We start from the raw sequence: 25,878 nt of genomic DNA on the forward strand, positions 1-25,878 counted from the left end.
TCAGATTTAGGATTGGTAAAAATGCTTTCCCAATCTCTTGGTGGTCTTTTTGTCTTATTGACAGTGTCTTTTGTCCTACAGAAGCTTTGCAATTTCATGAGGTCCCATTTATCAATTCTTGATCTTACAGTACAAGCCATTGCTGTTCTGTTTAGGAATTTTTCCCCTGTACCCATATCTTCGAGGCTTTTAACCACTTTCCCCTCTAAAAATTTCAGTGTCTCTGGTTTTATGTGGAGGTCTTTGATCCACTTAGACTTGAGCTTTGTACAAGGAGATAAGAATGGAACAATTCACATTCTTCTACATGACAACAGCCAGTTGTGCCAGCACCATTTGTTGAAAATGCTGTCTTTTTTCCACTGGATGGTTTTAGCTCCTTTGTCAAAGATCAAGTGACCGTAGGTGTGTGGGTTCGTTTCTGGGTCTTCAATTCTATTTCATTGGTCTACTTATCTGTTGGTATACCAGTTTTTATCACAATTGCTCTGTAGTACAGCTTTAGGTCAGGCATGTGATTCCACGAGAGGTTCTTTTATCCTTGAGAAGAGTTTTTGCTATCCTAGGTTTTTTGTTATTCCAGATGAATTTGCACATTGCCCTTTCTAATTTGTTGAAGAATTGAGTTGGAATTTTGATGGGAATTGCATTGATTCTGTAGATTACTTTTGGCAAGATAGCCATTTTTACTATATATATCATGCCAATCCATGAGTACGGGAGATCTTTCCAGCTTCTGAGATCTTCTTTGATTTCTTTCTTCAGAGACTTGAAGTTCTTTTCATACAGAATTTTCACTTCCTTATTTAGAGTCACACCAAGGTATTTTATATTATTTGTGACTATTGTGAAGGGTGTTGTTTCCCTAATTTCTTTCTCAGCCTGTTTATCTTTGTGTAGAGAAAGGTCATTGACTTGTTTGAGTTAATTTTATTTCCAGCTACTTCACTGAAGTTGTTTATCAGGTTTAGGAGAGATCACATTTTTATATGTGTTTATTTTATAGTGTGTGTGTGTGTGTGTGTGTGTGTGTGTGTGTGTGTGTGAACAGTGTGCACACACCATGTGCATGAAGGAGCCAGTAGAGGTCAGAAGATGTAACCTCTCCCCAGCCTGAAGCAGGCTGAGCCAGACCTTGACCTTGCTGCCACTAAGGAGATTACCTAGGGTGGAGCCTTCCTGCCTAGATCACTCTATTTTTCAGCCACTGCCGCTGTTCCTCCTGCTGAGAGGCCCCTGAGCTATTCCAGAGACTACACCCTATCCTGCACGTTGTCACCTGCAGCTGGTTCCAGGCTCCAAGGATGAATTGGTGGGAATGGGCTTCCCCTTCCCCCCCCCCCCTTTATAAGCGCATATGCCATTAAACATTTGAACCTTGATCAGGAACCTTGTCTTGGCTCCATTTTTCTCTCGACCGCCTTGTTTCCCCTCTCTTTTCAGCCCCAGCTTGCCTCCCAGGTGTTTCTTGTGAGCCGCAGGCCAGCTTTCAACAAGTAGAGGCATTAGATCTCCTAGAACTAGTGTTGCTAATGGTTTTGAGCTACCATGTGACCGGGTGTTGGGAACTGAACTGAGACCTTCTGGAAGAGCAGTGCTCACTCTTAACTGCTGAACCATCTCCCCCAGCTCCTAACATAACCACATTTAAACATTAAAGTTGGCAGTGCCTCATTATCTCTGCATGAGTCCACTAACAATAAATACATATTGAATAGATGTATGTACTAAAACATTGGGGGCTAGTAGATCTTAAATTTTACTTGGGACTCTAGATTGCCTGACAATCAGTGTTGGTTCTTAAGTTCTTTGTTTTTATTTTATACTCATATATATACACACAGCATTCTGTAATCCCTCACTCACTACTTGGTAATAATAGAACATATATGTAGAAAAAATAAAAATATTTTGTATGGTGTGCTGTTGAGCATTGTGTCAACTTGACAAAGCTACAATCTTGGAGAAGAAGGAACTTCAGTTGAGAAAATGGCTCCATAATAAGATCTGTAGGGCATTTTTAAAATTAGTGATTGATGGAGAGGACCCAGCCCATTGTGAGTTGAACCACTGCTGGGCTGGTGGTCCTAGGTAGCATAAGAAAGCAGGCTGAGCAATCCAGTAAGCAGCACCCCTCCATGACTTGTGCATCAGCTCCTGCCTGCAAGTTCCTGCCCTGACTTCAGTAATGAACAGTGGTTCAGAAGCGTAAGCCAAATAAACCCTTTCCTCCCTGAGTTGCTTTGATTGTGGTGTTTCACTGTAGCAATAAAAACCTGAAGTAGCCTATATGTACTTGACCTCTGGTTTAAATGACTTACCCTGTGACTGTGTAGACTCTTGAGTGGTCTTTCCTTTTCTAAGCTCAGCCCTTGAACCAGCAGGATTATTTGCAAGCTTGTTTGCAATGCAAAGTCTTAGTTGGAAGGTGAAGAAAGGCTGAGCCTTCTTGGGGGAAAACAACAACAACAAACCCTTGGAAGGATTTGGTGCAGGGGTTGTCAGTGCAGACTGCATGAGCAGGCCTGGCTGAGCTGAGAGAATAAAGTCATATGTGCCCCTGCTTGGGTCACTTTCTGGAGCTTAGTGCTTCAGCGTGTGTGCCTCTGTGTATGTGTGTGTGTGTGTGTGTGTGTGTGTGTGTGTGTGTCTGTGTGTCTGTTTGTGTGTGTGGTGTGTTTCTGTTTGTGTGTGTATGTCCATGTACATGCTAGTTTACGTGTTTATGTACATGCAGGGATTATCTGTGTACAAGAGAGCCCACAGGAAGGTAGGTGCTGTCCTCACACGCACCACCAACTCCTGTGAGCAGGATCTCTCACTGTCTCCTCAGTCAGGCTACACTGAGTAACCAGTAAGCCCCAGGGATCTTCCTGTCTTTGCCTCAGTACTGTGATTGATTACAGCAAAATGATTTCACCGATTATTACCGTGGGGAGTGGCATGTGCCACAGCACGCATAGAGAGGTCAGAGGACAGTGGCAGCGTTGATTGTCTCCCTCCATCTTACCACTCAGCTTGCCAGCCTTGCCTCACAAGTGCTTTTTAGCAGTAAAGCCTACTCACCTGGTGCTGAACCTTGTATTTATGCTGGAGTTGTGAGGATCAAGCCCAGATCTTCATACTTGCAAGGCAAGCATTTGATGACAGAATCACATTCCCTCCCCTCACAGTGGGACATGGTTACTATCAAAGTGTGAAATAGCACTGCTCACTTGGGAAAGTATATATTTTGACATGGCCAAACCTCTAAATGTTGGGGGATCTATACTCATCTTTGAAATGTACTTCTAATCTGTGCTCTCCAACAGTGTGCTTTGAGGTTGTTGGGAGAAACACCACAGTGTGAATGAACCAAGGAAGGTCAGTGATGACAGACAGCACAATAACTTCTTGACTCTGCTGGGAGTCAGAAGGATATAGGCACTGAGTCTAAACTTGGTAAGATACAAGTCGGGATATGACAGAGGAGAGATTCTAACAACAGAAGCCCTCCATTCCAACTGAATAATTCTTCTCTGAAATCCTGTGAATTTGTTATTGGAGCAATCACCCCAGGACTGTAGGCCAGAGAATACTCAGTCAAGGATGAGGTAAATTTCACATATTTTTTATTTATTGCTGAGAAAATGACCTAATGCAATATGGTAGCAAACGGCAAAGGATTTAACAAGCAATTTTTTTTTTTTTTTGAGTGGCAGCACTGAGGTTTATTGGAGCATCCTAATACAGACGCTGGGGCTTGCCCATGGTGCTCTTGATGTACAGAGCCCGCACATTTTGCCAGTTTTTCTTGAGCAAGGACACCAAGAAATTGACAGCCAGATGAATGTTGTGGACTAGCTCATCATCGGTCATCTTCACGTGGCCGACAGCAACGGCCAGACACAGCACCTTCTTCATCTGGAACTTGATTGTAGATTTCACATCATCCACTTTGGCGAAAGTGTTTTCATTGTGTATCAGCAGGGAGGGGAACTTGCCAGCCTTGTTTAGGCCTGGGCCCAGGATACGTGGGATCTGCTTAATCAGAGACTCGGAGGCCAAAAAGGCATCATACTTCTTGGCCAGCTTCTTGACCAACTTCTTGTTCTTGTTAAGCTTCTTGAGCGCCTCGATGTCCATGTAGGGGATTTCCACGGCCTTGGCTTCATCACAGTGCTGCTGGTCCCCGACTGCGAAGTTGGGGTGTGGTGTGGAGTTAATCGTAATGGTGCTGGACAAACCTTTGTCCTTCTGAGGGTCGTAGTTCTTCAGGCTGATCTGCAGCTCCACCATCTCCAGAAACTTGTGGCGCTTGCACTGGTTCCCGTGCAGGACTTCCCGCACCGCCTCCAAAAGGGCATCGCGTGAGACTTTGCTGCTCATGGCTGCAGCTGGTTACAAAGTATGTTTCTGTCTCTTAATGTTTATGTTACTGTAGCTATGCATCTATTTATCTACCTATTTATTTATTTTTGGTTTCTGAGGTAGGGTTTTCTGTGTATCCCAGGTTGTTCTGGAACTCACTATGTAGACCAGGCTGGCCTCAAACTCAGAGATCCATCTAACTCTGTCTCTGAGTGCTGGGACTAAACGTGTGTGCCACCACCGACCAGCTATGAATTCCTCATGTACATTGTTATCATCATGCCCCACACATCCTGGGGGGGTCTGCAGTCACAGGTGATGACATAGCAGAGATGGCAGCTGTGGTCCTTGTCTGAGCCTCTGCTGTCCATGAGACTAAGGAGAGCAGATGCTCCGCACATCCTGGGGGGGGGGGGGTCTGCAGTCACAGGTGATGACATAGCAGAGATGGCAGCTGTGGTCCCTGTCTGAGCCTCTGCTGTCCATGAGACTAAGTAAGGAGAGCAGATGCTCCGCAGAGAACTGTTAGGGAGGAAAGTGATATTTCTGTAGACTGCAGCGGAAAACTTTTTAAGAGCTAGAAGAATCAAGGGAACAATTGGTTAAAACTCGCAGGCTGGATTTTAGCTGGCAAGGTGACTGAAGGATTTCAGCATTCAACTTCTATAACTCCCCTCACCCTTGTGCAAGCAATTCAAATCCTGCCTTGGAGTTGACCTCAGCTATAGACTGTACTTCTCCCAACTCACAGTCCATATATCTTGTCAGGCTCCACGAATGAAGACACATCCTCTAAATGAGGCCACCAAGAGAACAGGAAATCCTCTACCATGCTTCTGAACCAAGGGGTGATCTTTTCTTCTCCTCGGGCCTCCCTGTCCAGTAGCTCCTGCACGTCCTTCTGGCTCATGTAGCAGCAGCGTCTCACTTCCCTGGTATCTGGGTTTAGCATAAGATCTTTTCTCACCAACAGAAGGTAGCCAATCTCATGTTCTCCCCAGATAGCATCTGACTGACACTTGTGGTATTTTCGGGTCATGAAGATTATGTCCTTTATGGAAATCTGTGTCAAAGTTGTTACAGAATTATGTCAATAATAGATAAACTAAAAATTTACATAAAAATCCAAATTTAAAACCAGAACAATTCCTTTCCTCAGCCCTTTTCACAGAGTGCCTCAGGAGCACTTAAGCTTTAATTAGCCCTTCTATGGTAGATCACAATTGTGCCTTCTTTGGGCACAATTCCTGGCAACAACAGCTTCATTTTTCATTCATATTGAAGACCACATGGAAACAAGACATGAGGCTAAAAACAGCTCTGAGCATGAGGACATGTAGGTATGTGAAAGATTCTTTTGAGAATGAAACAGCTTCAATACAGTGACTCGTGTCACAGCCTTTCCCATGGAATAGAGTTGGGCACTTCCACAGGAAAACTGTTTCCTATGCAAGACAGAAGCCATGTTAGCTCCCCAGCCACGCCCTGAGTCAGCATTTTGGTGGATGAAACTTGATAGCACTGTCGTATGACACTATTCCTATTAAACAGATCCCCGAGCACAAAGAAAGGTTCATGAGCCCTGTGCTGGAGTGAGTGGGTACCTGATCCTGGGAGATGCCCAGCTCAGCCTGCAGACGTCTCAGGGCTGCCCTCCTCACTCCCAAGGCATCCTTCTCTTCCAGCTCCTCAGGCACATACAGAGGGTGACTAGAACAGGAGTCTGTAAAATGTCCTAGGGCAGTGTACAGCATGCTACTTTAGTGAGAGTGCACTTTATTAAATAGGGAGAAATTCCTACCTGGTCATTTAATATAGAAAGTGGGTTCACCTCAGACTTATCAGTATCAATTCTTCTATATGCAAATATTAATTATAAAATTCCATAACTCAATTCCAGGTACAAATGCTTGTAATTTACTGCCCTTGATTCTTCAGCTGGAATGGGACTGATGGGCTCTCTCTCTCTCTCTCTCTCTCTCTCTCTCTCTCTCTGTCTCTCTCTCACACACACACACACACACACACACACACACACACACACACACTCACACACACACTCACACACACACACACACACACTCACACACACACTCACACACACACACACACACACACACACACACACACACACACACACACACACGGGGCAGGATCGGAGGAAGAATGTCCAGATGGGTTTTCTCTCTAGTCATCCCTCTGAGGTTCCTAAACCCTAGGTTAGACTCCGGTGCACCCTGGAGTTGAGTTGAGTGGCTCACCTGGAAATGTGTACTTGGCATCTGCTCTCTGCTGGACCAAGAGCTCGTTTTTCATGTTGAAAAGGACCACACTGAAAGCTCTGTGTAGCAGGCCTGCAAAGTAGTGTGTACGATGTAAAGCCACTCTAAGTCACCATGGAATCTGTACAGTGATCCCCTTCTCTCTCATTCTCGTCCAGCAAAGGATAGTGGCCCCTGGAGTGGCTGATGATCCTTGTTGTGATAGAATATATGCTAGTCGTCTGGCATTTGCTGATTCAGTATTTATTTACACACAGTAAGACTGCAAGTGAGGACTGCAGTATTCCTCCACTTGTAAACACAAACTAGGGATCCCAGAAGCAAAGTAAGCTTTGCCAGGTAGGTTGAGACCCTACTGTGTGAATCTAAAGTCTTGAAACATTTGTTAGCTACTTGAAACTATATTGCTAGCTGCTTGACACTATGTTATGAGCTGCTTGAAACTCTGTTGCTAGCTGCTTTGGCCACACTGTGCAGGCAAATGGATAAGCCAGTGGCACACAGTCACTGCTTATGCCCTTGAAGTTGTGACACATGAGGCACTCACTGATGGGGCTCACAATGGGTTGCTTCCTACCGCCCACTTTTTCTAAATACAGGAATCGCTGTATACGCCTGACAGGTCTGAGTATGAAGTACAGGCTGGCTTTGAATTCACAGAGATAACTTGCCTTTGCTTCTATACTGGGACCAAAAGTGTGCAGCACCATCCCCAGCGTGGCTACAATTTCTGACTTTCCCAACCCATAGAGGGCAGCAGTCACAGTCTGCATTACGCAGTCTACTGATGTTAGTGCTAACCTTATCAAGTCAGCAGCACCAGCAGCACCCTCTGGACAGCTGTCCCCAGACACTGCCTGGCTCAGAGAGCGGCCAATGGCACCAGGACTGCACATGGCAGCCTCCTTCCTGCTCACCCTTGTTGATGTTTTCCATGAGGTGACAGTTCTTCTTGGTGTCAGCCCCAATGATCTGATCCTGCTTGTCAATGACAATGCACATCTCCTCCAGACGTTTGAGCTGGAGTTCATCAAGGTGAGTTTTGCTTGCCTGGAACATACCTGTGAGCACAAATGGACTCTCTTTCATAAGCAGAAAGCATAAGGGAAAAGAGGTGGGAAGCCCCTCCAATATCAGTGACAGAAGTTACACAGACATGGATGTGTAACCATTACATGGAGAAGGATGAGGTTTTAATGATCAGACAGTGAGCCATGCCAGTACTTAGAGCGAGATCAGGGTCTGAATTTTATTCCTCACTGGATTTTAAATCCCTGTGTGGTGAGATGGGTCTCTTGAAATGAAGCTGCTGGCTGTGATGGTGGGGAGTAGGTATTCCAGCTTACAATATTCAGATCATACTTTATCTCTGAGGAATGTCAGTGCAAGGAATGGGGCAGGCACCCTAAGATAGGAGTTGATTACAAGGTCATGGAGTGGTGTTGCTTCCTGGCTTTCTCCTATTGCCTTACTCAGCTTGCTTTCTTATACAACCATGGATCACCTACCTAGGGTTAGCCCCCTCCTCTGTGGGCTGAATTCCCCCAGATCAATTGTTATACAAGAAAATGTCAAACAGAGTTGCCTATAAGCCAATCTTCCCCACCCACCCACCCACCCCCAAAAAAACCAGGGGTTATCCCTGTGTAGTCCTGGCTGTCCTGGAATTCACCTTGTAAACCAGGCTGGCCTTGATTTCACAAAGATCCACCTGCCTCTGCCTCTGAAGTGCTGGCATTAAAGGTGGGTGCCACCACACCCTAGGGCATATTAGCCAATCTTATGGAAACATTTTCTCAATTGACAGTCTCCTTAAAGAATGACTCTAAAGTGGCTGCTGAGTCACATGTACGTCAGTGGGTGGCAGAGAGGAGAAAGGCTCTGTCTCCACTCAGTGTTCTGACCTAGGAACATCTGAATGATTAGTATTCTAACATTCCTTGAAATAACAGAGCCTGAGATGATCATCAGCCAGGCAAGGCTTGGTGGGCTCCCAGCATTGGGAGCATGCCTGAGACGGGAAGAACTGTGCCTGGGACCAAACCCTAGATAGACCTTTGGGAGGAGTCACTTGGGCAAGCTGGGTGAGGAGAGAGCCTGAGAAGACCACAGGTCTGGTGTCATACAGGCCTGGTGGTACCAACCATGCTCAAGGTGACAGCAGCCTGGAGCCATAATGCACGAAATGTACATAGCACTCCTGAGATGACCCTAGATACTCAGAGATCCCAGACAAGAGGAGCAAGTAAGTGATGGAGAAATGGAAGAGAAAGAGGAACAGAAGAAAGTGGGCACAATGAAGAGAAGCAGACCTAGAGAGACTCAAGGGTAGTGAGGAGCAGCCTGATGTGAGATGCTGCTTGGGACCTTGGAGGGGTCGGGGCTCCTGATCCCACTGGGGGTCACATCTGGATCTATGGCCCTGCAGAAGCAGGGATCTGTTACCACCAAAGACCAGGTGTTGTATATATGGGAGGGTTGTGCAGAACTGACCCTAACCCTCACCCGGGCATCATGGGAGAGCTGGCCCTAGGGGCACTGGAGCATGACAGCTGACCACACCCCTAGCCAGCTGCAGTACTCAGGGGAGTGGACCCTGCACCTTGCCTGGGCAACAGAGGTGAGCTGACCCTGGTTTCAGAGGTTGGGGGGTTGGGAGTTGAGGGGTGGAGTTGCAGGTGAGGTGAGCCACCCTGAGGGCATGAGAGTGGGAAAGCCATTGGGTTGAAGTGAATTGTCCCACCCTAACTCCTACCTGATCAATGAACTTCTGAGTGAATGAAGGGGCTGGTCCTACAGATCCAAAGCTACAGAATCTTCATGGCACAGGGCAGCAATAGGATAATCTGTGTTGTGGTTGGTCTGGTAGTGCTGTGTATTCAGATCCTAAACACTGCCCCTCAAAATTCAATTGCCTACCTCCACAAATGAAATCTCTCACACAGCAGCTCTTGTTGTCCAAACTCTGTCCCCAGACTTAGTTAATTGGATACTACAAGTCTAGAGCCTTCGTTTATGCAGTAGAGAGAGAAAGGCAGAACTTAAGAATTGAATTAGGAGTCTCAGGAGAGACCAAGAAAAGGAGAGGGAGAAGGAAAAGGGGACCCAGAGAGGAAGAAGCTGCCATAAGAGATGGACCATGAGCATGTGGCCAAGGGAAACAAGTAACAAGGGATAAATAGCTGGATGTAAGTTACAATAGCTCCAAAACCTGCCCCATCTAGGCTTGGAGCTTCTAAAGTAAATACCAGGGCGCTGTCTTTTATATAGGCTGGATAGAATATATAATTCCTACTACATATCTGACATGACTATATAATTCATACTACATATCTGAGTCTCAGTGAGGTTCCACTATTGACAGAGTAAGAGAAATCAGAGGCCTCTTCTCAGACCAAGGACTGATTGCAACTGCAACGGACATTTGCAAGCAAAGAAGTGTGGACAAAAGGGTGCAGTGTGGGGCACACTGTGACACAGGACAGCTCCACAACGAGATTGTTTTCTCTGTTTGGGGGAAGGTCGCAAGGATAGGGGGTGGGTACAGGAAAAGAGCAACATGAGTGTGCTTGGGGTGGAGGATGTGAAATTCACAAAGAACCAATAAAAAGTTTTAAAAAATGACTCTTAAAAAAAAAGGAGAAAGTGACTTTAGTTTGTGTCAAGTTGACAAAAAAACAAAACAAAGCAAAGAAAAACAATCAAACAGAAAATACAGCTAGAACAATTGGCTCCTTGGATCCTTGACACACACACATCACTACTGAACTACAACTTTTTCTTTTCCATTGACAACAAAAAGTCACATTAAATATTAAATTGATATACACCATACAAAGCACATTTCAACTTTTAAAACTTCATACACTTTAAAATATTCACTCTCTTTAAAACCTCTTGAAGTCTAAATTTTCTCTTAAATGCTAATGTCTCTCTGAAACTACTGTCTCTTTAAATATTCATAGTCTCTCAACTATGGGATCCTGTAAAATAAAAAATAAGTTACACACTTTCTCTTTTATTTTTGAGATTATAACATTTTCCTTCCTTTTCCTGACTCCTGGCCATCTCACAATTTTTCCCCCCCTTTGGGACAGAGTTTCTCTGTATAGCCCTGGCTGTCCTGGAACTCACTCTGTAGACCAGGCTGGCCTCGAACTCAGAAATCTGCCTGCCTCTGCCTCCGAGTGCTGGGATTAAAGGTGTGCACCACCAAGCCTGGCTCACAAATCTTTTCTTGCTCTCTTTCAACTTCATGGCCTCTATTTTACATCCTTACTGCATGAATATAAGAACACACACACACACACACACACACACACACACACACACACACACCCACACACACATTCCTAAATATAACCTGCTCAGTTAATTTCATGTTAGTTATTATATCAGGACTGATCATTTATCTTTGATAAGAAGTTGGTGTTACATGTCTGTGTCTTCTTTAATTATCTTCTTTTTTAAAATTAATTATCTTTCACATGGTACTTGCCTTATTATAAAAAAAATTTAGGGACTATGTAGAAGTAATGAAATAAAAAATCAGAGAAATCAAAAGTTCAGGGGCTGGGGATACAGTTCAGTGGTAGAGTGCTGTTCAACCCGAGCAACACCCTGAGACCGATCCTCAGAACTGCAAAATCGATAAACGAATAGCCCAACGAGCCCGATGCAAGTCAACTCCTAATAGAAGGTAACGTTTTTAAGACAGGATTTCTCTATCCAGCTCTGGGTGTCCTCAGACCCAGAGAGCCTCATGCTTCTGCCTCTCAAGTGTTGGGATTAAAGGCATGCTCCTCCTCAACCCAGCCTAATACAAGGTGAGTATGCTGAAGAAGTCAGGAGACAAGAGTGCCTGGGTCAGAGAGATACACACAGCACTGATAGCCAAGCTCTGAATTACCAACTATACTGTAAGGCACAGACAGACCTAGGCTCTCACCTCCTCTGAAGATCAGTCTTGTGCAGCCTCTGAAACCTGGGAGTGAATGGAGATGGGCTGCCTCAGCTGCAGCTGTCCTATATATGTGGTTACACAAGTGGGTGTTCTGTTTGAAGATCCTTTTGATTTGGCAGAGAGACAAAACAGTCTAATTTTGCCATACTTACCTTCTGAAATGTGGTCCTTAAGTGGCTGTCATTAGGATAGCTTAGTCCAAATCATTGTTGAGACAGAGACAGACAGATCTTCCTTTCTTATACTAATTTCTCAACATTTTGACCATGAAACACAGTGGAGTCAAGCACAATGAAGGGTGACTTGATTCATCCTCTCATAATGAGGGGTTTAGTATTACTAAACACTCTATCATTTTCTCATGACAAGAAGACAGCTGCTGTCCCTTGAGAAGCGCAGGTGGGGCTGTGGCTCCATTCACCTACCTCACACTGGTCCTTACCTCCTTGGTTCAACTCAGAAATGTCTTGAGGCACCTCTGAGGTGTTGGGTGTAACTCAAGGCCTGTCTTAGCCATTCCTTCTGGGTTTATATGTTATCTGGGATATCTATGACTAGAATTTTGACAGTGTGAGAACCCCTCCTTCTAGATTTTTCTTACCATTTCTTAGGTAACTGAGGCACGAATCTGAATCAGGAGAAATGTCAAGATGATGAATTCTCTCTACAAACTGAGCTCTTGGGCTTGCATGTTTGTCCAAGACCTGGTAGCAAAAAGTAGCATCTCTTGGATCCCAGCTTTATTCTTTCTCTACATATTTGATTTTGACAGCAGCAAGTACAAGCTGTTTGGGGAACTAGCCCAACTCAGTCTGCTAATGTACAGTCCACTGGAAAAAAAGCATAACATAATTACAGGGCATGGTGTTTTGATCTGAAGGAGCAATGGTAGACAGATGGACAGTCACACAGCGACAGACAGACAGAGAAACACCGTGAGTGGTAATATGGAGGCTTCAAGGACCCATCCACCTGTAAGTATTGGATTAATAGAGCCACATGCAGAGTTCCTGAAAGCATGAAGTAATAAGAGGAGAGCCAGATCGAATGTGAAGTAGGCCAGGAGATGGCCTGTCTAAGGACCACATATCTGACTAGGGAATAAAGTGGAAGATAGATGGATGCATGGCTAAGTGGATAGACAGATGGATAGAAACAAATACAGAAATATGTATGCATGGATGTATAGGTAGACTGATAGACAGAGGATGGATGCATACATGTGTGGATGTACAGATGGATGGATATACACCAGATAAATTGATGAATGGTCTGCTGTCTAGTCTTATGCCAACAAAACACAAGTTAGAGTTATCCGAAAGAAAGACAACTCAGTTTAGAAAATACCTCCAGAAATGATCCTAGGTCTGAACACTGAGTGGAGACAGAGCCTTTCTCACTTGGGCAAGCTGGGTGAGGAGAGAGCCTGAGTAGACCACAGGTCTGGTGTCATACAGGCCTGGTGGTACCAACCATGCTCAAGGTGACAGCAGCCTGGAGCCATAATGCACGAAATGTACATAGCACTCCTGAGATGACCCTAGATACTCAGAGATCCCAGACAAGAGGAGCAACTAGCCCAAGTGACTCCTCCCAAAGGTCTATCTAGGGTTTGGTCCCAGGCACAGTTCTTCCCGTCTCAGGCATGCTCCCAATGCTGGGAGCCCACCAAGCCTTGCCTGGCTGATGATCATCTCAGGCTCTGTTATTTCAAGGAATGTTAGAATACTAATCATTCAGATGTTCCTAGGTCAGAACACTGAGTGGAGACAGAGCCTTTCTCCTCTCTGCCACCTACTGACGTACATGTGACTCAGCAGCCACTTTAGAGTCATTCTTTAAGGAGACTGTCAATTGAGAAAATGTTTCCATAAGATTGGCTAATATGCCCTAGGGTGTGGTGGCACCCACCTTTAATGCCAGCACTTCAGAGGCAGAGGCAGGTGGATCTTTGTGAAATCAAGGCCAGCCTGGTTTACAAGGTGAATTCCAGGACAGCCAGGACTACACACGGATAACCCCTGCTTTTTTTTTTTTTTTTTTTTTTAGAAGGGGGGGTGGTGGTGGAGATTGTCTTATAGGCAACTCTGTCTGACATTTTCTTGATTAATAATTGATCTGGGGGACTATGCCCCTCCTTAGAAGTGGGAACAAAACACCCTTGGAAGGAGTTACAGAGACAAAGTTTGGAGCTGAGATGAAAGGATGGTCCATGTAGAGACTTCCATATCCAGGGATCCACCCCATAATCAGCATCCAAACGCTGACACCATTGCATACACTAGCAAGATTTTATCGAAAGGACCCAGATGTAGCTGTCTCTTGTGAGACTATGCCGGGGCCTAGCAAACACAGAAGTGGATGCTCACAGTCAGCTAATGGATGGATCACAGGGCTCCCAATGGAGGAGCTAGAGAAAGTAGCCAAGGAGCTAAAGGGATCTGCAACCCTATAGGCGGAACAACATTATGAACTAACCAGTACCCCGGAGCTCTTGTCTCTAGCTGCATATGTATCAAAAGATGGCCTAGTCGGCCATTACTGGAAAGAGAGGCCAATTGGACACGCAAACTTTATATGCCCCAGTACAGGGGAACGCCAGGGCCAAAAAGGGGGAGTGGGTGGGTAGGGGATTGGGGGTGGGTGGGTATGGGGGACTTTTGGTATAGCATTGGAAATGTAAATGAGCTAAATACCTAATAAAAAATGGAAAAAAAATTGATCTGGGGGGATTCAGCCCACAGTGGAGGGTGCTAACCCTAGGTGGTGATCCATGGTTGTATAAGAAAGCAGGCTGAGTAAGGCAATAGGAGAAAGCCGGGAAGCAGCACCACTCCATGACCTCGTAATCAATTTCTATCTTCAGGTGCCTGCCCCATTCCCTGCACTGACATTCCTCAGAGATAAAGTATGATCTGAATATTCTAAGTTGGAATACCTACTCCCCACCATCACAGCCAGCAGCTTCATTTCAAGAGACCCATCTCACCACACAGGGATTACAGCCCAGTAAGAGGAAAGGATCCCAAAGGCAGGCAACAGAATCAGAGACAGCCACTGCTACCACTATTAGGAGTCCAACATGAAGTCCATGCTACACAACTGTTACATATGTGCAGAGGGCCTAGGTCAGTCTTATCCAAGCTCTCTGGTTGGCATTCCAGTCTCTGTGACCCTAGGGGCCAAGGTTAGTTGATTCTGTAGGTATCTTGTGGTGTCCTTGACCCCTCTGGCTGCTACAATCCTTCCTGCCCTCTTCAGCAGTATTCCCCATGCTCTATCTAATGTTTAGCCATAGATATCTGCATCTGTTTCCATCAGCTAGTTGTACAGCTGGATCATTTCTGGAGGTATTTTCTAAACTGAGTTGTCTTTCTTTCGGATAACTCTAACTTGTGTTTTGTTGGCATAAGACTAGACAGCAGACCATTCATCAATTTATCTGGTGTATATCCATCCATCTGTACATCCACACATGTATGCATCCATCCTCTGTCTATCAGTCTACCTATACATCCATGCATACATATTTCTGTATTTGTTTCTATCCATCTGTCTATCCACTTAGCCATGCATCCATCTATCTTCCACTTTATTCCCTAGTCAGATATGTGGTCCTTAGACAGGCCATCTCCTGGCCTACTTCACATTCGATCTGGCTCTCCTCTTATTACTTCATGCTTTCAGGAACTCTGCATGTGGCTCTATTAATCCAATACTTACAGGTGGATGGGTCCTTGAAGCCTCCATATTACCACTCACGGTGTTTCTCTGTCTGTCTGTCGCTGTGTGACTGTCCATCTGTCTACCATTGCTCCTTCAGATCAAAACACCATGCCCTGTAATTATGTTATGCTTTTTTTCCAGTGGACTGTACATTAGCAGACTGAGTTGGGCTAGTTCCCCAAACAGCTTGTACTTGCTGCTGTCAAAATCAAATATGTAGAGAAAGAATAAAGCTGGGATCCAAGAGATGCTACTTTTTGCTACCAGGTCTTGGACAAACATGCAAGCCCAAGAGCTCAGTTTGTAGAGAGAATTCATCATCTTGACATTTCTCCTGATTCAGATTCGTGCCTCAGTTACCTAAGAAATGGTAAGAAAAATCTAGAAGGAGGGGTTCTCACACTGTCAAAATTCTAGTCATAGATATCCCAGATAACATATAAACCCAGAAGGAATGGCTAAGACAGGCCTTGAGTTACACCCAACACCTCAGAGGTGCCTCAAGACATTTCTGAGTTGAACCAAGGAGGTAAGGACCAGTGTGAGGTAGGTGAATGGAGCCACAGCCCCACCTGCGCTTCTCAAGGGACAGCAGCTGTCTTCTTGTCATGAGAAAATGATAGAGTGTTTAGTAATACTAAACCCCTCATTATGAGAGGATGAATCAAGTCACCCTTCATTGTGCTTGACTCCACTGTGTTTCATGGTCAAAATGTTGAGAAATTAGTATAAGAAAGGAAGATCTGTCTGTCTCTGTCTCAACAATGATTTGGACTAAGCTATCCTAATGACAGCCACTTAAGGACCACATTTCAGAAGGTAAGTATGGCAAAATTAGACTGTTTTGTCTCTCTGCCAAATCAAAAGGATCTTCAAACAGAACACCCACTTGTGTAACCACATATATAGGACAGCTGCAGCTGAGGCAGCCCATCTCCATTCACTCCCAGGTTTCAGAGGCTGCACAAGACTGATCTTCAGAGGAGGTGAGAGCCTAGGTCTGTCTGTGCCTTACAGTATAGTTGGTAATTCAGAGCTTGGCTATCAGTGCTGTGTGTATCTCTCTGACCCAGGCACTCTTGTCTCCTGACTTCTTCAGCATACTCACCTTGTATTAGGCTGGGTTGAGGAGGAGCATGCCTTTAATCCCAACACTTGAGAGGCAGAAGCATGAGGCTCTCTGGGTCTGAGGACACCCAGAGCTGGATAGAGAAATCCTGTCTTAAAAACGTTACCTTCTATTAGGAGTTGACTTGCATCGGGCTCGTTGGGCTATTCGTTTATCGATTTTGCAGTTCTGAGGATCGGTCTCAGGGTGTTGCTCGGGTTGAACAGCACTCTACCACTGAACTGTATCCCCAGCCCCTGAACTTTTGATTTCTCTGATTTTTTATTTCATTACTTCTACATAGTCCCTAAATTTTTTTTATAATAAGGCAAGTACCATGTGAAAGATAATTAATTTTAAAAAAGAAGATAATTAAAGAAGACACAGACATGTAACACCAACTTCTTATCAAAGATAAATGATCAGTCCTGATATAATAACTAACATGAAATTAACTGAGCAGGTTATATTTAGGAATGTGTGTGTGTGTATGTGTGTGTGTGTGTGTGTGTGTGTGTGTGTGTGTGTGTGTGTGTGTTCTTATATTCATGCAGTAAGGATGTAAAATAGAGGCCATGAAGTTGAAAGAGAGCAAGAAAAGATTTGTGAGCCAGGCTTGGTGGTGCACACCTTTAATCCCAGCACTCGGAGGCAGAGGCAGGCAGATTTCTGAGTTCGAGGCCAGCCTGGTCTACAAAGTGAGTTCCAGGACAGCCAGGGCTACACAGAGAAACCCTGTCCCAAAGGGGGGGGGGGAAATTGTGAGATGGCCAGGAGTCAGGAAAAGGAAGGAAAATGTTATAATCTCAAAAATAAAAGAGAAAGTGTGTAACTTATTTTTTATTTTACAGGATCCCATAGTTGAGAGACTATGAATATTTAAAGAGACAGTAGTTTCAGAGAGACATTAGCATTTAAGAGAAAATTTAGACTTCAAGAGGTTTTAAAGAGAGTGAATATTTTAAAGTGTATGAAGTTTTAAAAGTTGAAATGTGCTTTGTATGGTGTATATCAATTTAATATTTAATGTGACTTTTTGTTGTCAATGGAAAAGAAAAAGTTGTAGTTCAGTAGTGATGTGTGTGTGTCAAGGATCCAAGGAGCCAATTGTTCTAGCTGTATTTTCTGTTTGATTGTTTTTCTTTGCTTTGTTTTGTTTTTTTGTCAACTTGACACAAACTAAAGTCACTTTCTCCTTTTTTTTTAAGAGTCATTTTTTAAAACTTTTTATTGGTTCTTTGTGAATTTCACATCCTCCACCCCAAGCACACTCATGTTGCTCTTTTCCTGTACCCACCCCCAATCCTTGCGACCTTCCCCCAAACAGAGAAAACAATCTCGTTGTGGAGCTGTCCTGTGTCACAGTGTGCCCCACACTGCACCCTTTTGTCCACACTTCTTTGCTTGCAAATGTCCGTTGCAGTTGCAATCAGTCCTTGGTCTGAGAAGAGGCCTCTGATTTCTCTTACTCTGTCAATAGTGGAACCTCACTGAGACTCAGATATGTAGTATGAATTATATAGTCATGTCAGATATGTAGTAGGAATTATATATTCTATCCAGCCTATATAAAAGACAGCGCCCTGGTATTTACTTTAGAAGCTCCAAGCCTAGATGGGGCAGGTTTTGGAGCTATTGTAACTTACATCCAGCTATTTATCCCTTGTTACTTGTTTCCCTTGGCCACATGCTCATGGTCCATCTCTTATGGCAGCTTCTTCCTCTCTGGGTCCCCTTTTCCTTCTCCCTCTCCTTTTCTTGGTCTCTCCTGAGACTCCTAATTCAATTCTTAAGTTCTGCCTTTCTCTCTCTACTGCATAAACGAAGGCTCTAGACTTGTAGTATCCAATTAACTAAGTTTGGGGACAGAGTTTGGACAACAAGAGCTGCTGTGTGAGAGATTTCATTTGTGGAGGTAGGCAATTGAATTTTGAGGGGCAGTGTTTAGGATCTGAATACACAGCACTACCAGACCAACCACAACACAGATTATCCTATTGCTGCCCTGTGCCATGAAGATTCTGTAGCTTTGGATCTGTAGGACCAGCCCCTTCATTCACTCAGAAGTTCATTGATCAGGTAGGAGTTAGGGTGGGACAATTCACTTCAACCCAATGGCTTTCCCACTCTCATGCCCTCAGGGTGGCTCACCTCACCTGCAACTCCACCCTTCAACTCCCAACCCCCCAACCTCTGAAACCAGGGTCAGCTCACCTCTGTTGCCCAGGCAAGGTGCAGGGTCCACTCCCCTGAGTACTGCAGCTGGCTAGGGGTGTGGTCAGCTGTCATGCTCCAGTGCCCCTAGGGCCAGCTCTCCCATGCCCGGGTGAGGGTTAGGGTCAGTTCTGCACAACCCTCCCATATATACAACACCTGGTCTTTGGTGGTAACAGATCCCTGCTTCTGCAGGGCCATAGATCCAGATGTGACCCCCAGTGGGATCAGGAGCCCCGACCCCTCCAAGGTCCCAAGCAGCATCTCACATCAGGCTGCTCCTCACTACCCTTGAGTCTCTCTAGTTCTGCTTCTCTTCATTGTGCCCACTTCCTTCTGTTCCTCTTTCTCTTCCATTTCTCCATCACTTACTTGCTCCTCTTGTCTGGGATCTCTGAGTATCTAGGGTCATCTCAGGAGTGCTATGTACATTTCGTGCATTATGGCTCCAGGCTGCTGTCACCTTGAGCATGGTTGGTACCACCAGGCCTGTATGACACCAGACCTGTGGTCTTCTCAGGCTCTCTCCTCACCCAGCTTGCCCAAGTGACTCCTCCCAAAGGTCTACCTAGGGTTTGGTCCCAGGCACAGTTCTTCCCGTCTCAGGCATGCTCCCAATGCTGGGAGCCCACCAAGCCTTGCCTGGCTGATGATCATCTCAGGCTCTGTTATTTCAAGGAATGTTAGAATACTAATCATTCAGATGTTCCTAGGTCAGAACACTGAGTGGAGACAGAGCCTTTCTCCTCTCTGCCACCTACTGACGTACATGTGACTCAGCAGCCACTTTAGAGTCATTCTTTAAGGAGACTGTCAATTGAGAAAATGTTTCCATAAGATTGGCTAATATGCCCTAGGGTGTGGTGGCACCCACCTTTAATGCCAGCACTTCAGAGGCAGAGGCAGGTGGATCTTTGTGAAATCAAGGCCAGCCTGGTTTACAAGGTGAATTCCAGGACAGCCAGGACTACACAGGGATAACCCCTGGTTTTTTTGGGGGTGGGTGGGTGGGTGGGGAAGATTGGCTTATAGGCAACTCTGTTTGACATTTTCTTGTATAACAATTGATCTGGGGGAATTCAGCCCACAGAGGAGGGGGCTAACCCTAGGTAGGTGATCCATGGTTGTATAAGAAAGCAAGCTGAGTAAGGCAATAGGAGAAAGCCAGGAAGCAACACCACTCCATGACCTCGTAATCAATTCCTATCTTAGGGTGCCTGCCCCATTCCTTGCACTGACATTCCTCAGAGATAAAGTATGATCTGAATATTGTAAGCTGGAATACCTACTCCCCACCATCACAGCCAGCAGCTTCATTTCAAGAGACCCATCTCACCACACAGGGATTTAAAATCCAGTGAGGAATAAAATTCAGACCCTGATCTCGCTCTAAGTAGTGGCATGGCTCACTGTCTGATCATTAAAACCTCATCCTTCTCCATGTAATGGTTACACATCCATGTCTGTGTAACTTCTGTCACTGATATTGGAGGGGCTTCCCACCTCTTTTCCCTTATGCTTTCTGCTTATGAAAGAGAGTCCATTTGTGCTCACAGGTATGTTCCAGGCAAGCAAAACTCACCTTGATGAACTCCAGCTCAAACGTCTGGAGGAGATGTGCATTGTCATTGACAAGCAGGATCAGATCATTGGGGCTGACACCAAGAAGAACTGTCACCTCATGGAAAACATCAACAAGGGTGAGCAGGAAGGAGGCTGCCATGTGCAGTCCTGGTGCCATTGGCCGCTCTCTGAGCCAGGCAGTGTCTGGGGACAGCTGTCCAGAGGGTGCTGCTGGTGCTGCTGACTTGATAAGGTTAGCACTAACATCAGTAGACTGCGTAATGCAGACTGTGACTGCTGCCCTCTATGGGTTGGGAAAGTCAGAAATTGTAGCCACGCTGGGGATGGTGCTGCACACTTTTGGTCCCAGTATAGAAGCAAAGGCAAGTTATCTCTGTGAATTCAAAGCCAGCCTGTACTTCATACTCAGACCTGTCAGGCGTATACAGCGATTCCTGTATTTAGAAAAAGTGGGCGGTAGGAAGCAACCCATTGTGAGCCCCATCAGTGAGTGCCTCATGTGTCACAACTTCAAGGGCATAAGCAGTGACTGTGTGCCACTGGCTTATCCATTTGCCTGCACAGTGTGGCCAAAGCAGCTAGCAACAGAGTTTCAAGCAGCTCATAACATAGTGTCAAGCAGCTAGCAATATAGTTTCAAGTAGCTAACAAATGTTTCAAGACTTTAGATTCACACAGTAGGGTCTCAACCTACCTGGCAAAGCTTACTTTGCTTCTGGGATCCCTAGTTTGTGTTTACAAGTGGAGGAATACTGCAGTCCTCACTTGCAGTCTTACTGTGTGTAAATAAATACTGAATCAGCAAATGCCAAACGACTAGCATACATTCTATCACAACAAGGATCATCAGCCACTCCAGGGCCACCATCCTGTGCTGGACGAGAATGAGAGAGAAGGGGATCACTGTACAGATTCCATGGTGACTTAGAGTGGCTTTACATTGTACACACTACTTTGCAGGTCTGCTACACAGAGCCTTCAGTGTGGTCCTTTTCAACATGAAAAACGAGCTCTTGGTCCAGCAGAGAGCAGATGCCAAGTACACATTTCCAGGTGAGCCACTCAACTCAACTCCAGGGTGCACCGGAGTCTAACCTAGGGTTTAGGAGCCTCAGAGGGATGACTAGTGAGAAAACCCATCTGGACATTCTTCCTCCAATCCTGCCCCGCTGTGAGTGTGTGTGTGTGTGTGTGTGTGTGTGTGTGTGAGTGTGTGAGTGTGTGTGTGTGAGTGTGTGTGTGAGTGTGTGTGTGTGAGTGTGTGTGTGAGTGTGTGTGTGTGAGTGTGTGTGTGTGAGTGTGTGTGTGAGTGTGTGTGTGTGAGTGTGTGTGTGTGTGTGTGTGTGTGTGAGAGAGAGAGAGAGAGAGAGAGAGAGAGAGAGAGCCCATCAGTCCCATTCCAGCTGAAGAATCAAGGGCAGTAAATTACAAGCATTTGTACCTGGAATTGAGTTATGGAATTTTATAATTAATATTTGCATATAGAAGAATTGATACTGATAAGTCTGAGGTGAACCCACTTTCTATATTAAATGACCAGGTAGGAATTTCCCCCTATTTAATAAAGTGCACTCTCACTAAAGTAGCATGCTGTACACTGCCCTAGGACATTTTACAGACTCCTGTTCTAGTCACCCTCTGTATGTGCCTGAGGAGCTGGAAGAGAAGGATGCCTTGGGAGTGAGGAGGGCAGCCCTAAGACGTCTGCAGGCTGAGCTGGGCATCTCCCAGGACCAGGTACCCACTCACTCCAGCACAGGGCTCATGAACCTTTCTTTGTGCTCGGGGATCTGTTTAATAGGAATAGTGTCATACGACAGTGCTATCAAGTTTCATCCACCAAAATGCTGACTCAGGGCGTGGCTGGGGAGCTAACATGGCTTCTGTCTTGCATAGGAAACAGTTTTCCTGTGGAAGTGCCCAACTCTATTCCATGGGAAAGGCTGTGACACGAGTCACTGTATTGAAGCTGTTTCATTCTCAAAAGAATCTTTCACATACCTACATGTCCTCATGCTCAGAGCTGTTTTTAGCCTCATGTCTTGTTTCCATGTGGTCTTCAATATGAATGAAAAATGAAGCTGTTGTTGCCAGGAATTGTGCCCAAAGAAGGCACAATTGTGATCTACCATAGAAGGGCTAATTAAAGCTTAAGTGCTCCTGAGGCACTCTGTGAAAAGGGCTGAGGAAAGGAATTGTTCTGGTTTTAAATTTGGATTTTTATGTAAATTTTTAGTTTATCTATTATTGACATAATTCTGTAACAACTTTGACACAGATTTCCATAAAGGACATAATCTTCATGACCCGAAAATACCACAAGTGTCAGTCAGATGCTATCTGGGGAGAACATGAGATTGGCTACCTTCTGTTGGTGAGAAAAGATCTTATGCTAAACCCAGATACCAGGGAAGTGAGACGCTGCTGCTACATGAGCCAGAAGGACGTGCAGGAGCTACTGGACAGGGAGGCCCGAGGAGAAGAAAAGATCACCCCTTGGTTCAGAAGCATGGTAGAGGATTTCCTGTTCTCTTGGTGGCCTCATTTAGAGGATGTGTCTTCATTCGTGGAGCCTGACAAGATATATGGACTGTGAGTTGGGAGAAGTACAGTCTATAGCTGAGGTCAGCTCCAAGGCAGGATTTGAATTGCTTGCACAAGGGTGAGGGGAGTTATAGAAGTTGAATGCTGAAATCCTTCAGTCACCTTGCCAGCTAAAATCCAGCCTGCGAGTTTTAACCAATTGTTCCCTTGATTCTTCTAGCTCTTAAAAAGTTTTCCGCTGCAGTCTACAGAAATATCACTTTCCTCCCTAACAGTTCTCTGCGGAGCATCTGCTCTCCTTAGTCTCATGGACAGCAGAGGCTCAGACAAGGACCACAGCTGTCATCTCTGCTATGTCATCAGCTGTGACTGCAGACCCCCCCAGGATGTGTGGTGCATGATGATAACAATGTACATGAGGAATTCATAGCTGGTCGGTGGTGGCACACACGTTTAGTCCGAGCACTCAAAGACAGAGGTAGATGGATCTCTGAGTTTGAGGCCAGCCTGGTCTACATAGTGAGTTCCAAAACAGCCTGGGCTACACAGAAAACCCTACCTCAGAAACCAAAAATAAATACATAGGTAGATAAATAGATGCATAGCTACAGTAAACTAAAAGAGCCAGAGACTTACACTGTAACCAGACACATTAACTTCACAGAAGCAGTCACCCATTTGGTAAACTAAACAGCAGAGTAACAGTTGCTTTCCGTGCTATCAGTACCCTACCTAGTAGTGACAACAACAGAACATACCAGAGTGCTTTGTACAAATGTAATGAGAAATCAAACTTTCATTTCCTTCAAAATGAGTAAGGGCAGAATACTTTTGGCAAAATGCTATGTCTACATTATATAAACAAATAATGTCTATTTCAAACTATCTTTAATACATAAATATCATGAAAACACTGAATGCAAATACTTGAGTCATTGACTTGTTAGTCAGCCTCCTAGAACTGTGACAAAACACCTGGGGAATAGACTTAGAAAAGGAAGAAAGAGTGTATCAAAGTCTCAACTGGGATTGTGTGACTCAATTCCTTCAGGCCTAAGGTCAGAGAGAAACCAGTGAGGCAGAAGCTGGAGCTAAGAATGCTACCTACCTCCCAGCAGAAAGAGGAAACAGAGAGGCAGAGAAAAGATCATGTTGGCAAGGAAGCAGAGAGGGGGAGAGAGATGCAGAGAGAAATATATCCTCACAGGCATAACCCACATAGGTGCCACCTCCTTAGAGCCAATTAACTATGAATTCAATAGATTTGCCCACTATTACTACACTAGAGCCCTGATGATCTAGTCACCTAAACTATCTACCATCTCTCCTGCATCGGGGTCAACACTTGGACTTCGGGACAGTTCCAAAATAATTATAATCAGATTTAAAAAACAAAAACAAAAAACAGCTACTTTGATTTCTCTAATTTTCCTTTGACTAATGAGAAAACTCCTTTAATTTCTTGTTACTAAATAAATTGCTTTTTAAATCCTTTGCCGTTTGCTACCATATTGCATTAGGTCATTTTCTCAGCAATAAATAAAAACCAAGCGCCAATTACCTAATCCTTGACTGAGTATTCTCTGGCCTACAGATCTGGGGTGATTGTTCCAATAAAAAATTCACAGGATTTCAAGGTATAACTGGACACTTGGAGAGGAGGGCTTCTGCCACTAGGATCTCTCCTGTGTCATATCCCAACTTGTATCTTACCAAGTTTAGACTCAGTGCCTATATCTTGCTGACTCCCTGGAGACTCGAGGAGTAAATCTGTACACATCATCACTGACCTATCTTGGTTTATTTCACACTGTGGTTACCAACAACCTCCAGCACATTGTCAGAGAGCACAGATTCTGAGTCCATTTCAATAATGAGTGTGGAACCCATTCTATTAATAGGATTGGCATGTCAAATAGTGTAGCTAGTATATGTACTATCCCAAGTGAGCAGTGCTATTTCACACTTTGATAGTAACCATGTCCCACTGTGAGGGGAGGGAATGTGATTCTGTCATCAAATGCTTGCCTTGTGAGTCTAAAGACCTGAATTTGAACTTCAGAACTTGGGCACAAATGTAAAGTGCAGGACCAGGTAAGAAGGCTTTACTGCTGAAAAGCACTTGTGAGGCAAGCCTGGCAGGCTGAGTGGTAAGATGGAGGGTGATAATGTACTCTGCAATTGTCCTCTGACCTCTCTATGCCTGCTGTGGCACATGCCACTCCCCACGGTAATAATTGGTGAAATCATTTTGCTGTAATCAATCACAGTACTGAGGCAAAGACAGGAAGATCCCTGGGGCTTACTGGTTACTCAGTGTAGCCTGACTGAGGAGACAGTGAGAGATCCTGCTCACAGGAGTTGGTGGTGCGTGTGAGGACAGCACCTACCTTCCTGTGGGCTCTCTTGTACACAGACAATCCCTGCATGCACCTGAACCTGTACATACACACAGAAACAGAAACACACCACACCACACACACACACACACACACACACACACACACACACACACACACACACACTCTCTCTGAATCACTTAACTCAGCCTGGCCTGCTCATGCAGTCTGCACTGACAACCCCCTGCCCCAAATCCTTCCAAGGGTTTGTTGTTGTTGTTTTCCTCCAAGAAGGCTCAGCCTTTTTTCACCTTCCAACTAAGACTTTGCATTGCAAACAAGCTTCCAAATAATCCTGCTGGTTCAAGGGCTGAGCTCAGAAAAGGAAAGACCACTCAAGAGTCTACACAGTCACAGGGCAAGTCATTTTGTAGAATCCAAAATAAATTCAAGACCACCCCTTCCCTTCCTTTCTAAAGGGATTTTTCAAACTAGCGATCAAAATGACTAAGTCTGCAACTGCCAAAATGCCACGCACACTCCGGTGAAGTTTGCTTGCCAGGCCGAGAGGCCTGGAAGCACTCAAGAGGCAAAGAATTTTAGGGAAACTCACCTCCTGGAACTTTGGCGTTCTCATAACCCATATATTCTTACCCTATCCCCGAGTTAGTCTGGTGTATGGATCCACGTGCTCTTTTTTAGTATTATCTTATTATAAGTGCCCTTTAAGATTGAATTCTGACACAGCTCAGCCTTTGCCAGTGTTCC

The 25,878-nt window shown here is 45.0% G+C and overlaps 1 protein-coding gene, 3 non-coding genes and 2 pseudogenes across 4 annotated transcripts; 2 read left to right on the top strand and 4 right to left on the bottom strand.

Moving 5' to 3' along the window:
- On the bottom strand, positions 3,692-4,379 carry Rpl10a-ps2 (ribosomal protein L10A, pseudogene 2; annotated as a pseudogene).
- Positions 4,377-11,634, bottom strand: Gm9745 (predicted gene 9745; annotated as a pseudogene).
- On the top strand, positions 8,436-8,570 carry Gm25274. The gene has a single exon (XR_003950761.1). It is a non-coding gene; the product is annotated as a small nucleolar RNA SNORA17 (small nucleolar RNA).
- Positions 13,312-13,444, bottom strand: Gm22115. Its single transcript, XR_003950757.1, has one exon. It is a non-coding gene; the product is annotated as a small nucleolar RNA SNORA17 (small nucleolar RNA).
- Positions 13,445-16,253: 2,809 nt separating this feature from the next.
- On the top strand, positions 16,254-24,326 carry Idi2 (isopentenyl-diphosphate delta isomerase 2). Its single transcript, NM_177197.4, has 5 exons — positions 16,254-16,307; positions 20,200-20,343; positions 21,188-21,280; positions 21,834-21,964; positions 22,506-24,326. The coding sequence occupies exons 2-5, from the start codon at positions 20,202-20,204 to the stop codon at positions 22,821-22,823; spliced, it is 684 nt and encodes a 227-aa protein (NP_796171.1). The 5' UTR covers positions 16,254-16,307; positions 20,200-20,201; the 3' UTR covers positions 22,824-24,326.
- Positions 19,323-19,455, bottom strand: Gm23923. Its single transcript, XR_003950758.1, has one exon. It is a non-coding gene; the product is annotated as a small nucleolar RNA SNORA17 (small nucleolar RNA).
- Positions 24,327-25,878: the final 1,552 nt, after the last annotated feature.

Source organism: Mus musculus, chromosome 13, assembly GCF_000001635.26.
Source record: "Mus musculus strain C57BL/6J chromosome 13, GRCm38.p6 C57BL/6J".
In the NCBI taxonomy this organism is placed as follows: domain Eukaryota; kingdom Metazoa; phylum Chordata; class Mammalia; order Rodentia; family Muridae; genus Mus; species Mus musculus.